The 14,104-nt window shown below is 38.0% G+C and overlaps 1 protein-coding gene across 10 annotated transcripts in view; it reads right to left on the reverse strand.

Moving 5' to 3' along the window:
- Positions 1-2,637: 2,637 nt before the first annotated feature.
- Positions 2,638-14,104, reverse strand: part of MITF (melanocyte inducing transcription factor) — a 654,150-nt gene continuing 642,683 nt past the window's right edge. For 8 of the 10 annotated variants that reach the window (XM_069206733.1, XM_069206728.1, XM_069206734.1 and 5 more), the window contains 3 exons: positions 13,329-13,418; positions 12,632-12,779; positions 2,638-10,392 (listed from right to left, as the gene is read on the reverse strand). In XM_069206733.1, coding sequence (XP_069062834.1) covers positions 9,991-10,392; positions 12,632-12,779; positions 13,329-13,418 — 640 coding nt within the window. In that variant the 3' untranslated portion in view covers positions 2,638-9,990. The remainder of the gene's footprint in view (positions 10,393-12,631; positions 12,780-13,328; positions 13,419-14,104) is intronic. The other 2 variants (XM_069206732.1, XM_069206736.1) reach the window with 1 other exon arrangement.

The raw sequence follows: 14,104 nt of genomic DNA on the forward strand, positions 1-14,104 counted from the left end.
TATTTCTAGTATCACCCAAAACGACATTAAGCACATTGACTGAATGCGATTTGTAATTACAAAGATGGCAAAAGTGTGTCTGTAAAAGATTCCACTTGCAGGGTGTGCTGTGCAAATCACAATAAACAAAATGGCATGGCAATAGGTTTTGACAATAAACACTCATATCTAGGCATAGCCGAAGAGGAAAAACCAAATCTGTTGAGATTCAGAATATTCTAATTCTTACCATAACAGAATCTCTCAACGAGTCATTTGTAACATCATTGATGTCTGCCTCAGGCAGTGGAAGGGCATTAAAGAAACATAATACCAAACAGGACCCTATATATGGGCTTTCTCTACCACGCGTCCTATCATATATTTCTTCATACTTGTTGTAGTTCTCAAAGGGCTGTGGCTACTACACTGCACCAAAACCACAGTGCATCTTTGCTCCTATTTTGGCCTCTGAAAATAGAGGAACTCAGATTCCTGTTTAATGTGCATCTTCAACATATGCCATACTAGATCAGTGTTTCAAACTTGGCATTGAGGATGTTTCTTGTGAAATGTCTTCTTAGTTCCATGATGCAGATGCTGCTGGATATATGGTCAACCTGTACATGCATTGGATCATGTGTTAAACTTCTAAACACTATACAAGGGGTAGCATAGCAAAACTGCAGAATGAGCTATACAACGAAACATCGAATTCTTTGCATGAGTAACATTGTTACATCTGTGCAAAAGAGACCTAAAATTAATCTAGAATACAAGATAACATTTAATACTAGGCCTTGAAACAGAGGTAATGGTGTATCTGGTATTGATTGGCGTTCTTGCTGAAACCAGAAGAAGGGGTCAAACTCTAGCCATGAGGTAATTTACATTTTTACGGTAGGCAAGTGCCCAACCTAGTAACCTGCCTGTAAACAGATCTTTCATAGCACTTAATTGAAAAGTGAAATTATCTCATATATAGTAAAGTGGCCCGCAGAAGAAATTCACCTGTGCTGGATACAGTCCTAGAGAGACCTATGGGAGTCTGATAAAACAAGGACATGTAGAAATCACAACAAAGTGACAAATAGAATGGAAACAAAAACTGCTGGCTGGTTCAGCTGGATGGATTCTTTCAAGACATTAAACCAGGATTCTGACACATGAACTGACTACAATTACAGCACACTGTGAGATGCATGACAGTTATCCAACTCTTCATCTACAAAAAGGACAAAGAATGCCCTCCTCCATTTGCCATCTTTCCATCAAAAGAGGGAACCTAACTAAACAAAACAGCTCAGCAGGAAAATACAAGTCCTCACTACAAATAATTAATAATGCACCTCATTGTTGATGCTGGAAAAGAATGCAACACTAAGCTGCAAATGCTGGGAATTAAGTAGGTCAAGATAGCAGTGAGGTGCAGTTTATCACTGAACAGGCAAGCCAACTTCGGGTGCTAGGTGCTTGGCCCTTTTCAAGGGAGTCCAATAGGAATCTGTTTCACTAATAGGAGGAATTTCGGGGTTTCCTGAATGGTTGAAGACTTGGTTGTGACCTTAAGTTAATGCCCATCTTTTTCAATAGCATTGGTCCTGGTGAGCAAACCTTCTGCCATTGTACTTCTTTCTTTTGTATTTATAGCCGTAGATCAGGAGTGCTCCTCTGAGGTTGGTGTTTATAACTGGAATGCAGAAAGTTGTAAGCTTTGACAGATAATTCAAACCTTTCTTCAAAAACATTTTGTGAAGCGTCAAATACCTTAAATTTAACTCTTTGCTTCAGAGTGTAGATTTACACATACTGGCTTGGTTTCTAGCTGTTGTAGTGTCATGGATTTAAAGTGGCATGTATTAATTCTGCTGCATATTAGTTGCTTAACATGTTCAGGGGCCTTTCATGCCACCTGGAGTTTTCTGATAAGTGGGATAAATGACAGGCTGATATCAAACATTATGAGCAGCTTTGTGAGGCTTTCAAGAGCAATGTGGCATCATCCTGTGATTTAAAAAAGGCATTAACAAAGGAAGCGCCTTGGTGTACTTGGAACCACAAAGAGAATACTAATGACAAGACACCTTCAGTTGTCATTCTAAAGCAGAAAAAGTTCTCAACAATTAAAGCTGTTACTTTTCTTTTTCTGGCACTAACAAATACTTCTGCTTGCTTTAATAATATAAAAGTAACATTTTGTTGGTTCAACATCAATATTCAGAAAGGTTACCTTGGGAAATGCACACTCCTCTTTTACTGGTAAGTGAAAAACATTTAATAAGGAGAGATTCCAAATATAATTAATAGGCACAAGCTGGTGTCAGCAGATGGAGAGTTGAAAGCCGTGTGGGTGACGGTGTAGGCTGCTCGAGCTATGTCCAAGCTCTTTTCAGCTGTATACTTAGGGTTTGTGCCAAGAATTATGTTAGTGGAATCGGATTCCTGTGCCTCCATTAATAACACAGAAATTAGACCAAGATTTTATAAAACAGTATACATTGCCCGTATTGCGCTGTTTAGATCAAATTCAATAGATTTCTACAACCGGATCGAGTAAGCTGTGCTCTGCAGGTAAATTGTACAAAACCTTAACTGTTGCTGAAATAAAAAAAACTGAATGAAACTCCTCAGCTCACTAAACAATACAGTATACACAAGTGTGTGAAAAAACACAATCTTTAATCAGTCTATTAAGAACCACAATTCAAAATTAGATCATTGAATACAACGTTCTTGATCCACACGCTACAGAGCAATGGACCATGCACATATTATTGCTGTAGGTAGCAGCAAGTGAATATCAATAGCACTGCAGTACCACGCATCACAGCAAGAGGCAGTGTTTTACATCATCTCCTAAGAAAAACTAGGTTAAATTTTTTGTGAACAATATCATTATTTTGTGTTTCTTTAGCTTTTCGTATCAACAACTATTCTACAGACTGGTGCCATAAGCATCTAGTGGAAGACAACTTGAAAAACATTGACCATAAGCATAGCAGTTATTACCTAATGTATGGAGAATACTAAAGCAAAACTCCATTATTAAACAAATTCCTTGTTTTTGGCAAAGTGACACCACTTGGCATCCTCTTCCCTTTTATCAAGATTTTAAAATCACCTCCCAAAACGTCCCTAGCAGTATCAGGCTTTGGTGCAATTTTTTTCCTAAATTTCGCAACACACTAAGGGCCATATGCACGAACACATTTTCCCATTGACACAGAATGGGAAAAACTCTTTGCTACATCTGGCCCCAAGCACCCAAACACAAAGAACAAAACATTTTCTCCGGTGTCTGCCATACCACACACATGGAGATAATCATTTTGGTTAGTACCTGGGATTTACAATTGTGCAAAAACCGTGGACTTATAAATAACTTTAGAAATTGGTTATTGAGGAAGGAGGAGGTGGGAGGTGGCCCCCCAAATGGACACAGAAAAGGAGGGAGTCAGTTAAAGCTTAACATTTTCAGACATTAAGATCAGAATCATGGATTATCCATCTCTGGCTCAAAGAAAAGAATAACCGACTGTCAAGTTTTGCTAGACCCTTAAGATATACAGATGTAGTAGGCTTTAAATGAAATCATTTTCACTATCAAGGGTAGATGAAGACAGCTGTTATTGAGTGACGGGAAATACTTTGCTTGTGCTACAGTTATTGGCTGGTCACAGAATGCTATTCAAAAACATTGTATCTGACTAGAACAGTAAAGTCAGAAAAATAGGTCAGTGTTTGCCATCAAGGTCTGAATTATCCAATGTAAAAGCTTCCTCTTGTGAAGAACATGCAGTACTTAAGCACATGAAAGTTGGAATGATGGTTGTTTACAACAAGTTAAATTTGTGGGCTCCTTAACTTTGTTGCAAAGGACAGCCTGCTATATTGTTATGTGTTTCTTGATATGCAGAAAAAGCTGTGAAAGTAGCTACATGCCTTTATTGGAAAAACTTTTTCTTCAACTGTGTTGTTTAGATGTGGCATGTAACATCATAAAAAGAGTCAGAAATTCCAATAATAATTTAGTAACCTGGAGATGTGCCTGATCAACCTGCCCAATTTCCCACAGTTTTTTTACATCTACGTTGGGGCTTCTTGCAAGACTAGTCTGTGCCAAAGGTATTACCTTCCAGGCACTAGGAGGGCTACATTTGGATAAAACCAATGTGATGGTTTTTAGTGATAGAGCAGACTTTTTATCAGAAGAGTGCTACCAGTCGTGGAAGACTGACTCAGTCCTATCCATATCAATACTGTCTCTACTGTGCCCAGAGCTAAAAATAATTCTGAACCTTTCAGGGATTCACACATTTCTACTCTTATCGCAACCTGCTCCTTTCATCTCTTAAAACTGAGGAAAACTCTACCTTTCTAGACTGATGATGATAAATGCAAAGTCTTCCACATCATTACAGGCTACTTTATTGGATAATGCCAACACATACATCTATACTTTAAGCAAATGGTAGTCTAGAACCAAGCAGATCACCGAGAGACAGGTGCCTTAAAATTCTGTCATGAAGGCCCCCTACTTTCGATCTTACTTTGGCTTTCAGTTGGAGAATAAATAGTCCTCTGCACTGTCCATTGTTCATTGTGTGGCACCTCCTTCCAAGAGGCAACTCCTGTCATCTTCTGTTGATCCTCCATTGAAATCAGCTGACATTATATTTACTCTCAATTCTCTCTCTGAGCACTTTAAGGAAAGCATTGAAGATCTGGTTCTTTGCTGGAGTAGCTAAATACCATGCGGTTTGTTTTCCTCACTGTGACAACAAGAAACCTTGTACATGGATGGGGAATCTAGGAATTATTATTAACATATGTCTCTAGAGAGGTAAACATATGTATCTTTATAGATGCGAGAATATTTGAAGCAGAGTGGCCATCTACATCGTAAACTACAGCTACAATGATACAAAAACAGTTTTCTTCAAAGAACTTCAAAACCAGAGGTGAAATCTGAGAGGGCATTTTGCACAGGTTACAGAAGTTGGTTTTATACAAGTACGATAATCAAATGATCATGAACAAATACAAAGTAAGCTCTGCGATGAACAGAATGCATAAGGAGTAGCTTTTCCAGTATTCAACTTTACACTGCATTCAAAATGAAGTTACTTCCAGATGTTCAAGGTATACCATAGGTGGCAGAGATTTGGACAAACCACATCAACGTTCACATTTACATTAGTAAGATTTTCATATTTTACTGATGTCTTTGATGGCCTGACACTTGAGTTTCATGGGTTTTACCTTAGTTGGTATTCAGCTGAAGCTAACTTTGGAGTTTGTTTAAATTAATTAAATATTAAGGTACTGTACCTTCGAATTTCATCTTTTCCCTCATTCAAAAGGAATTTAAACTATTGCCACTACGGAATATGTTGCATTAGATTATTATTTAACCTATTTTGCAATTTGCCAGTTTTGTTTTAATCACCAAATGTTTCTAGAGACAGCAGTGTATGCGGTGTGTTTTTTTACGTTTTTGATTTTCCAAAAGAGTAAAACTATGTTTAGATGGCAGGTAAAATATTATATATGGTGTTTAAGTTGTGATTAACAAATTATATTACATGTGATCTCTCCACAGTGCAAAGGACCAGCTCATCTAATGTTAGGAGTCCCACTTCCTTTCTAATGAATGAATCGGGAAAAGGGTTCTTTGCACTAAACTGAGAAACTAATATAACACCCTTGCCTATGATGACAGGCTTCTACGAACTATTCCAGTGTCTTATTTCAAACCCTAAAACATCAGTTGCAACCTATCGGGCTGGAAAACACAGTCGACAAAACTTGTGCATCACCATGAAAAACCCTTATTACAAGAATCCTACCAAGGATTTCAAAATCGTTTACTGAGGCGGCCCAAGAAAATGGTTCTTGAGTTACAAAGTTTTTACTTTCATCTGCTAGGTGTACTGGCTTTGTGTTTTTACCTTTTAAACTGAAATTCCAGATTATTTACTTCAATTTGCAAACCATTTACCTCAGGTCCCTTCCTCTCATCTTCCATCTCCACACCACTGATGTTTATTTCTAACCCTAAGCTAATGCTCAGAATTATGAAACCTCTTTAGAGCCATCAAAACTGGCTGAGCTCAACCTTCAACTCTGAATTGCTAAATTTAGATTTGAAATCATTATACTTGAAGTTATACACCACCAAACCAAGACTAAAAATCCTCAAAGGAGTAACACCTACCCCTTGAGCTGTAACACTTCTTAATATATTGTGAAACTCTCTTGATTTCTATTTATTTTTTTGCCAGTTTTATAAAAAGATCCCCACTGGATTCTGAAGCCAACTATATGAACATATGGTCAACTGATTTACTGCTTGTTGAAACCTGGTAAATATTACCACATGATTCTGAAAAGATAAACTTAAAGTAAAACTTAAAATTAGCTTGAGAAAGCATGTAATCACTCAAAAATGCAACTATGAAAAGGTGCAGTGTGTAAAGTCTTACCGGAAAAGACTTGCTCTTTAGCTACAATTGTTCAACAAAATGCTCAGAATATGGCCTTAATATAAAAACAGGGCTAATTGAGTTTGTGCTCATACAAGGCATCTCCTGAAAGGTTTTGAAGGTCACAGATGATTGACTTTTTTTTAACTTGACATTGTGATGCAGTTGATATGATTTGAACACAAAGATGATTGAAAGGTTGCCAATACCCAACAACTCTAATGTTATGTCAGTTAAATGTTAACAGACATTCTAACTGAAGTAAAATTTAGGAATTCTACATTATGAAGGTGCATACTGACTTTCCTTTTTTGAAGGCTCGATTCTGGGACTTGGCCCTGCTAAAACAGTACTGAAAAAGCCCCATTTGCTATGTACATGGTCATTACAGTTGGGTTTACTATTATTGTACTTAATATAGCATTAAATATTGTTATCTTATCCACATCAAAAGAAACATAGGTATAAAAATATTTTCTAAAATGGTCAAACTTACCACTTTAATGAAACCTGAAACCCAGACATTTTAGCAAAAAGCATGGTTTTACTGTGTTGATGATATATACTCAAAGGAACAATAATTTTGCCTAGACCACATGCACCGCTCTCCCTCTAAGGTGCACACAGAGAAAAATTAAAGCTGTCTGAGTACAACCCCTTTTTTACCTTCTGTGGCCAAATGTATGGTGAGAATGGCATTATTAACAATGTATTTGAACTTTCCCTGCTTACACAACTAAATGGTCTTCCAATTCTTTCTCATACACCTTCAAGTTTGTTTGATCTTTTTGTACTCATTTGTTCTATTAAAAAACTAAGTAGACAGTTCAAACTAGTTAAGTTGGCACCACCACACTAGAATACTAAAAAAATTGTATTTAATAGTAGTCCTTAGGAAACTTGAAGCTCTATTCTTTTTTTACTTAGGCACCGTGCTACAGATCTTTACAATAAATATAATCCAAGCTGTGCCCTATGTCACCCTTCAGTCAGTGCTCGTCAAAGAAGGCTACAACTATAGTATAAGGCACTTCATTCTGAATGAATTATATATGCACTTCCGTCATTTACAAGTTAAACACAGCTTGGAATAGGTATTCTATTCCCCTAGCTTGTAACACCATATTACATCTCTGAAAAGACAACTAGGCTGATCATCATATAATTACTACTGTTATTGCATAGGTCTACATTTGATTAGATATTGCACTTTAAACTAGTTTTACATCACTGTAAGAGAACTAAACAGTTATTTGGTTTCCAAGCATATTACGGTCCTTTTTGGACTGAACCACTTAAAAATAAATACATATGAATCCTAAAAAGCTTAATTTATATCATGTCTATAACTACAATGTTTTTAAAACATTTCAAAGGTATATTGCGATAATATACAAAATATTTCATATTCTTTTTAAAAATAAATTCCAGTTATGCACTTATATTTTAAACGCCCATTTGACCACCAATAATACTATTCAAGTACTCTGTAGAATTACACAAGCATTTTAAACATCCTCCATGTGTAGAGACGTTGCAAAGAGCCAGCCTTCACCATTAGTGGCTATGTTCATATGTTTACAATAGTGTCACAAGCTACATCATCTAGTCTGGATATGAACTTTCTCCCTACAGATGTTACAAGTGCCACTGCATATACTTTATGCCACACCTACTTGCATTGTAACTGATTTTGTGCACAAGTTACTAAAAGTAAACATGAAAAGAACAAGCAATAGCAAGGTAGCTTCTTATAGATGATTGCCAATAAAGGATTTTTAAAAAATCAATGCATGGTATGGGTGAGTAAAGGTCAAAATGCCATTTTTCAAAAGTGCAAAACATGCACTAAAGCGCTGTTTAGGACAAGTCTTGCACGCTAGTTTATAATGAGATTCAATCCAATATTCTAGTTATGTTCAGATCAAATTGGATTACTTTTTCTTGATGTTTCATATCCAAATCAACATACTCGCTCAGTTGTCAATGAACACATCATTGAATGGTGAAGCCACCTGTGAATGCAAACAAAATGAAAGTCTAGACACTAAACGTGTCCTCACATCCCCATTTAGGGTCTGAGCCCAATTCCCTAATGCATTAAATGTGGTTTGTCCATGTAATGCATGACTTCTATAAAGACCTCCAATAAAGTCTTTTGAACAACCGCAGAAAGTTTCCAGTCTTTTTTCTTTTTTATATTTTCCAAAGCTACACATGAAATATGAATGCAAATAGCAATATTTTCAATAATAAGAAATTAAAATGTATTGTACAATGACATTTTAAATATAACCAAGTAGAATTCAACTTAAAAAGAATTTGGGTCAATTCCACAGAATGTATGCATTTTCTTGCCTTAATGTACATTTACTAAGCTATGGAAAATTGGCTTGTCTGTATAAAAGTATTTTCTTTCATACATCAAGGTCTTTCACAATTGTTAAGACCAAACTACTGCTACTAAACATATGGGAAAGTTCAACTCATTATTCAGTATATCTCATAACCACCATCAAACTATCTGCAGGTATGACAATATTGCATGCTGCAACAAAATAAATGTTTGCATCACAAATACTGAAATATATAGGGCCAAGGTAGTCATATGTTGGTGGTACTGTTTTTCCAGTTCAGGCAATCAGTTATGAAAAGCTATTGTGTAAAGTGATCTTGAAGGGCAGAATTATGATACTTCGATCACATTTCCACACCAAGGGTTCAAAACCTGGAAAAGAGTGGTTAAAACTACCCTACCCAGTGGTACTCATTTATTGACTTTGGAAGGGTTAACGGCTGTGTTGGTTCTACAAGGATTTGAACCTTTGACAGAAACAGTTGTCAGTAGCAAGCAAATTTATACATTGAACTCTTATGAGCAACAAACCAGGGTGCCCAAACAGTACTCATTATCCTGAGAGATAACCATAATATGCACATTGTTTCCTAATTATCGGCCAGAAAATTGCATCAAAAATATCTGTTTAGTAAACTAGGATCAGATACGGTCGTGGCCAATATTTTGTAAAACTTTCACTGTTTTGATTTAGAACTGTACTTTTTGCAAGACACTTGCATAAAATTAGTTGAAAGTCGTTTCTGTAGCTTTCAAAAAGCAGTAGGACGTTAACATCTTTTTCAAGTCAATAGTTTTTTTGGTTCTTTACATTCATTTACAAAAATAACAGCAACCCATCCAGCAGATTCGGCAGGGAAACAAACTTATCGGTTGATCTGAGATGTCATTTCTTCCACCCAATTTTGCTAGACGAAGCAGTTCTTCATGAAGCCATTTCGTGTTTGATGCCAGTGATGAATACTTTGGAGGCATAAGAATGTTCAAAACAGAACACCCTTTATCTGTCCACAAACGTTTCATACAACTTTATGCTCTGTTGTACTGAGGAACTAAAAGGAGGGAGGTTATTCGAAGAGAACAATTAACATAGTCATAAAAAGTGAAATTAGTTCATCTACTGATCAAAGTATATAGAAGTCTGTAAGAGGCCACGTCGACATTTCTTTGCTAACAGGCATGATCTGTTTCTTCCATACTCATACTGCTTCTTCGGCTGCTTGCTTTTGAAGCACCAGGAGACACTGATGAGAGGAGTGGATCGGTTACTGCTGGTGAGAGGGTATCGTCCATCAAGATGTCTTCCAGTTTGGATCGCATTTTTGTGGGCATGTTGTAGACATTAGGAGAGTCTGTCATATGTCGAAGGGTGTTACTAAAAGTGATGGTTCCATCTGTGAGATCAAGAGTTGTAGTGCAAGAAAGATCTGGGTGCTGCTGTGATAAGACCTCTTGGCCGCAACTGTCGAGAATAGACTCCTGTTTTATCACCCTGTTCACTAGATCTGAAGACGAGAGGCCAGAGGAAGGCATAACTGAAATTCCGTGAGCTCTGGCTTGCATCTCTAGCTCCTAAAAAAAGAAACAGAAGACATGTTGTTCTTTTGGAGAGAAGAAACATAAATACTTATCAAAACTCACTCAAATAAATTAGATATGAATCAATGACAACTCTAATCAAATGTTCTATTAAGGTATTTAAAAGTCCACTTATGTATCGAGGCCATGGGGTTCACAAGTATGATTGTGCCATTTATAGATATTTCACATACGTCATAGAGCATTGTGCCAAGGCAGGTAGACTACATGCATCAGATATCATTGTACTACAAATAGACTACATGCATCATCAGCGTACACTGGCCAGCTATGTGGATAATTGTCTACTTTAAAAGGAAAACCTCAATTTACCTACATTAATGTCATGTATCCACACTGATCCGCTGGGATTTACGGTTTACAGACTGTAAATCTAACATGGAGGGAAAATGGTGGGACGGATACTCTGCATCAAATATAACTATAGTATCTATCTGTATTTGTTGAGGGTGAAGGGCTTATTAACTAATGTGGTCTTCTAATCACTAAATGCTTATTGAGTCTGGCCCAAAAAAACATTCTAGGATAATCTGGGTAAATCTGGAATTATCAGAATAAATTTGCCCTGGACAGCTCCTTAAGATTTTAATGACTCTTACCCTTTCCTATCAGTGAAGTTAGGTGTTCATGTAAAAAAGGGAGATCAGACCAATTAGAGAGCAAGAGGAGTTTATGAAAACATATCCTAAACATTGTGCACCGATACGCCAAAACTAAAGCACACAAAAGGCAACTATTACAGTTCCAAACTTGCAACAAGTAACGTAAACATGTTTAAGTAAAAGGAATGGTTGCTTCTTTGATCTACCAACTAAAAGGTTTGATTCTTATAGTAAGCTTGACTACTGTCCCTGTGGTAAGATACTCTTTTAGCACGAGAGGGTAGAGGAGAGTGGTTGTTTATAACATCTATTTAGAAGCAAATGTGGTAAATAGACAAGATTAACAGATGCAAACCAAGTGATGATAGTTTATCTAATAAGTCCTGACATAATGAGTGTGTGGCATTTGAAAAACAATAGCACAGGTTACGATATTTAAGATACGCAAATTTGGACAAACTGTTGCGTCTTTTAAGTTTTTATGTCATCTTACAAATCCAAGTGTACACAGTGACTTAATTCACACTGTATTCCATGTGATTATACACTTACATTGTTTGAGAACATCCTATAGGAATTTAGGTTGACAACAGTTTCTAGGCTAAGTCACAGTGGCAAGTTTTTACAAGAAGAGATGTGCTGAAAAGTATCTGGAATCCCACTACTTTAGAAAGTATTGGATATCGAATGCATTTGTAATGCGCTTATCCAGGAGTAAATCTGATTTTGAACACAAGGCGGCCAATGGGTGGAAAAAGATAGTAAAAAAAGTGAGGGGTGGGTGAAGAATCATGATGAGCAGACTTTCAATGGTGAGAATTCATGTGTGGTGGAAGAACACAATTATAACTTTATCGACCTTTACTGACCACCGTATCTGCCACATTCCCCTTTGTACATACAGGGTTTTGTAAAGCACATACCTAGCTATAACACAAGGGAGCACTGAATAAGACAGGGGGACTTAACGGGCAGAGTTCAGGATAGTGTGGTACAGAGGTAAGGCGACAATGGGAGTGGTTCTAGCTAAAGGGAGTAGATTAGTAATTGGAGAGGGATGGAGAAATGGGGATGTGCCTGGTGAAGGGATTTTTCTCTCGGCTCCATCATGTCCACGAGCCTACATGACAGTGCGGTGTCTGATGTCCCGTGGGTGACTTTCAGGCTGTCTCCGATTATCAGCCAACACAAGTGACAGTTTTCCCATTGGTAGTTTCCGGCAAAGCCAATCATGCTTGTAGCTGTTGGCAAAAAAACACTGGCTCAAAGTTGCCGGGATGACATAGGGACAACAGATAACTATGTGGAATATCTGCTTCCCATTTACTGGAAAGATACTTCACCGGAACAATCGTTGGAGAAAGAAAAAAGCATTTTCCCCTTGGAACCCCCAGTAATCACACATTGCCTTGAGCTAGCAGCTGCGGCCAGTGGATACAGGATGTACCCTATTCACACCCCCACCAGCCCAACGCCGTGCATCGCTGCTAAGCATGGAATCGTTATGAACAAATTAACACCTTTTCACTTGGCTTGATTACTCGCAGGAGAAAAGTTATTTATATCACAGCATTTCACACACACACACAAAAATGTCTGCATCAGCAAACCTGTATTCGCAGCAGCAGATGCCGGTTTGCATGCTCCAGTTTCTTCTGTTTGTTCTCAAGTTCTCGTGTACGCTGCTGTTCTCTTTGCAGCTTGCGGATGTAATCTACTGACGCCTTCAAAATAGTCCCCTTGTTCCAGCGCATGTCACTGCGAGAAGCAAAGGGAAAGAGTGTTCACGAGTCAGAGATCGCTCAGACAAATGATTTGCAACTGTACTGACAAGAGTATCACGTTCACTTAAATATTAGTCATATGCAACACTCGATGCCCCCAATTTGTGTACACTATTTCGAGGTGTGTGAAGGAATATATTAAACTGTCAGTGGATGTGTAGATCCCAACTGAACCCCCTTTTAAAGCGTTGAACATCCCCCACGTCCATGTGCATAAACCTCATGTGCAGCTTATAATTAATTTGTCAGTGTTTAATGTGCCCATTGCTTTTGCACTCAAATGATGATTGATTGCTTCTTTTCGTCATTGGGGTGGGGGAAAGGGAGGGGAGACAACCGTGCTCCAGAATGTGGAGTGACCCGCCCCAAAGAAACTGACTGAAAAAAACCCAGAAAAATAGAAAATGGCATGCCATCATGAATGATGTGGGAGATTGTAATGTTCCTAAATTCACTGCACAGTGCCCAGAGAGTGCTTGTTATGTCAGTCACTCCTACAATAATCTAACATCGCTTTACTCACTCTCTGCTGTAGGGACTACTCAGGGAGCAGTATGGGCCGGGTCGCACATTCCCTCTAATCTCCCAGTCTGTGGAACCTGCCTCCACAGCCCTAAAGGAAAGGTCAGTATTAACTTCGACGGCACAGGTGTGATAAATTCGAGAATATAAATTAAAACATCGTTAATGAAATCCCTTAGAATCTTAAACGTAGTATATTGTTTTCCTCTTACAAGCCAAGCAATCGGACGTAAGGATTAGTTATAGCTATCAGACTGACGGTCTCTTATCCTTAGGTTGCATAGCACGGTCTTGTGCCTTCTGCTATAGCCTCCCATGGGAGAGAGACTGAAAGGGGTTTGAAGTAAGACGGTCAGCATTACCTTTCAAAGGCATGAGATACTTTAGTGTTCTTCTCTGTATTGTTGACCAATAACGTGGATGTACCCTAACTGGATGCTCACCCAGTTACTAATCTCCACTCACCCCTCACCCCAATGTTTGGATTTGTATCTGCCTCTCCTCATTGGCACAACATTCTCCAAATCAGTGTTTCATTTGTGCCGGAGGTTGCTTTTGAAGTCTACCAGCACTCATTTTACTGGACCAGCACTTATTTTCCTCATCAAACATTTACCGAGACAAAGGGAGGGAAAACACACAAAGAGGAATGTAGGTGTAAGAGAAAGACGGAAAAACATCACAAAGAGAAAAAGCAGGATCCTGCAAGAGAGAGAGAAAATGGGTGGGAAGTATAAGGTAGTGGATTAAAGAGGCATGAGGTAGATTCAAGACTAC

This window comes from Pleurodeles waltl, chromosome 9 (genome assembly GCF_031143425.1).
Source record: "Pleurodeles waltl isolate 20211129_DDA chromosome 9, aPleWal1.hap1.20221129, whole genome shotgun sequence".
In the NCBI taxonomy this organism is placed as follows: Eukaryota; Metazoa; Chordata; class Amphibia; order Caudata; family Salamandridae; genus Pleurodeles; species Pleurodeles waltl.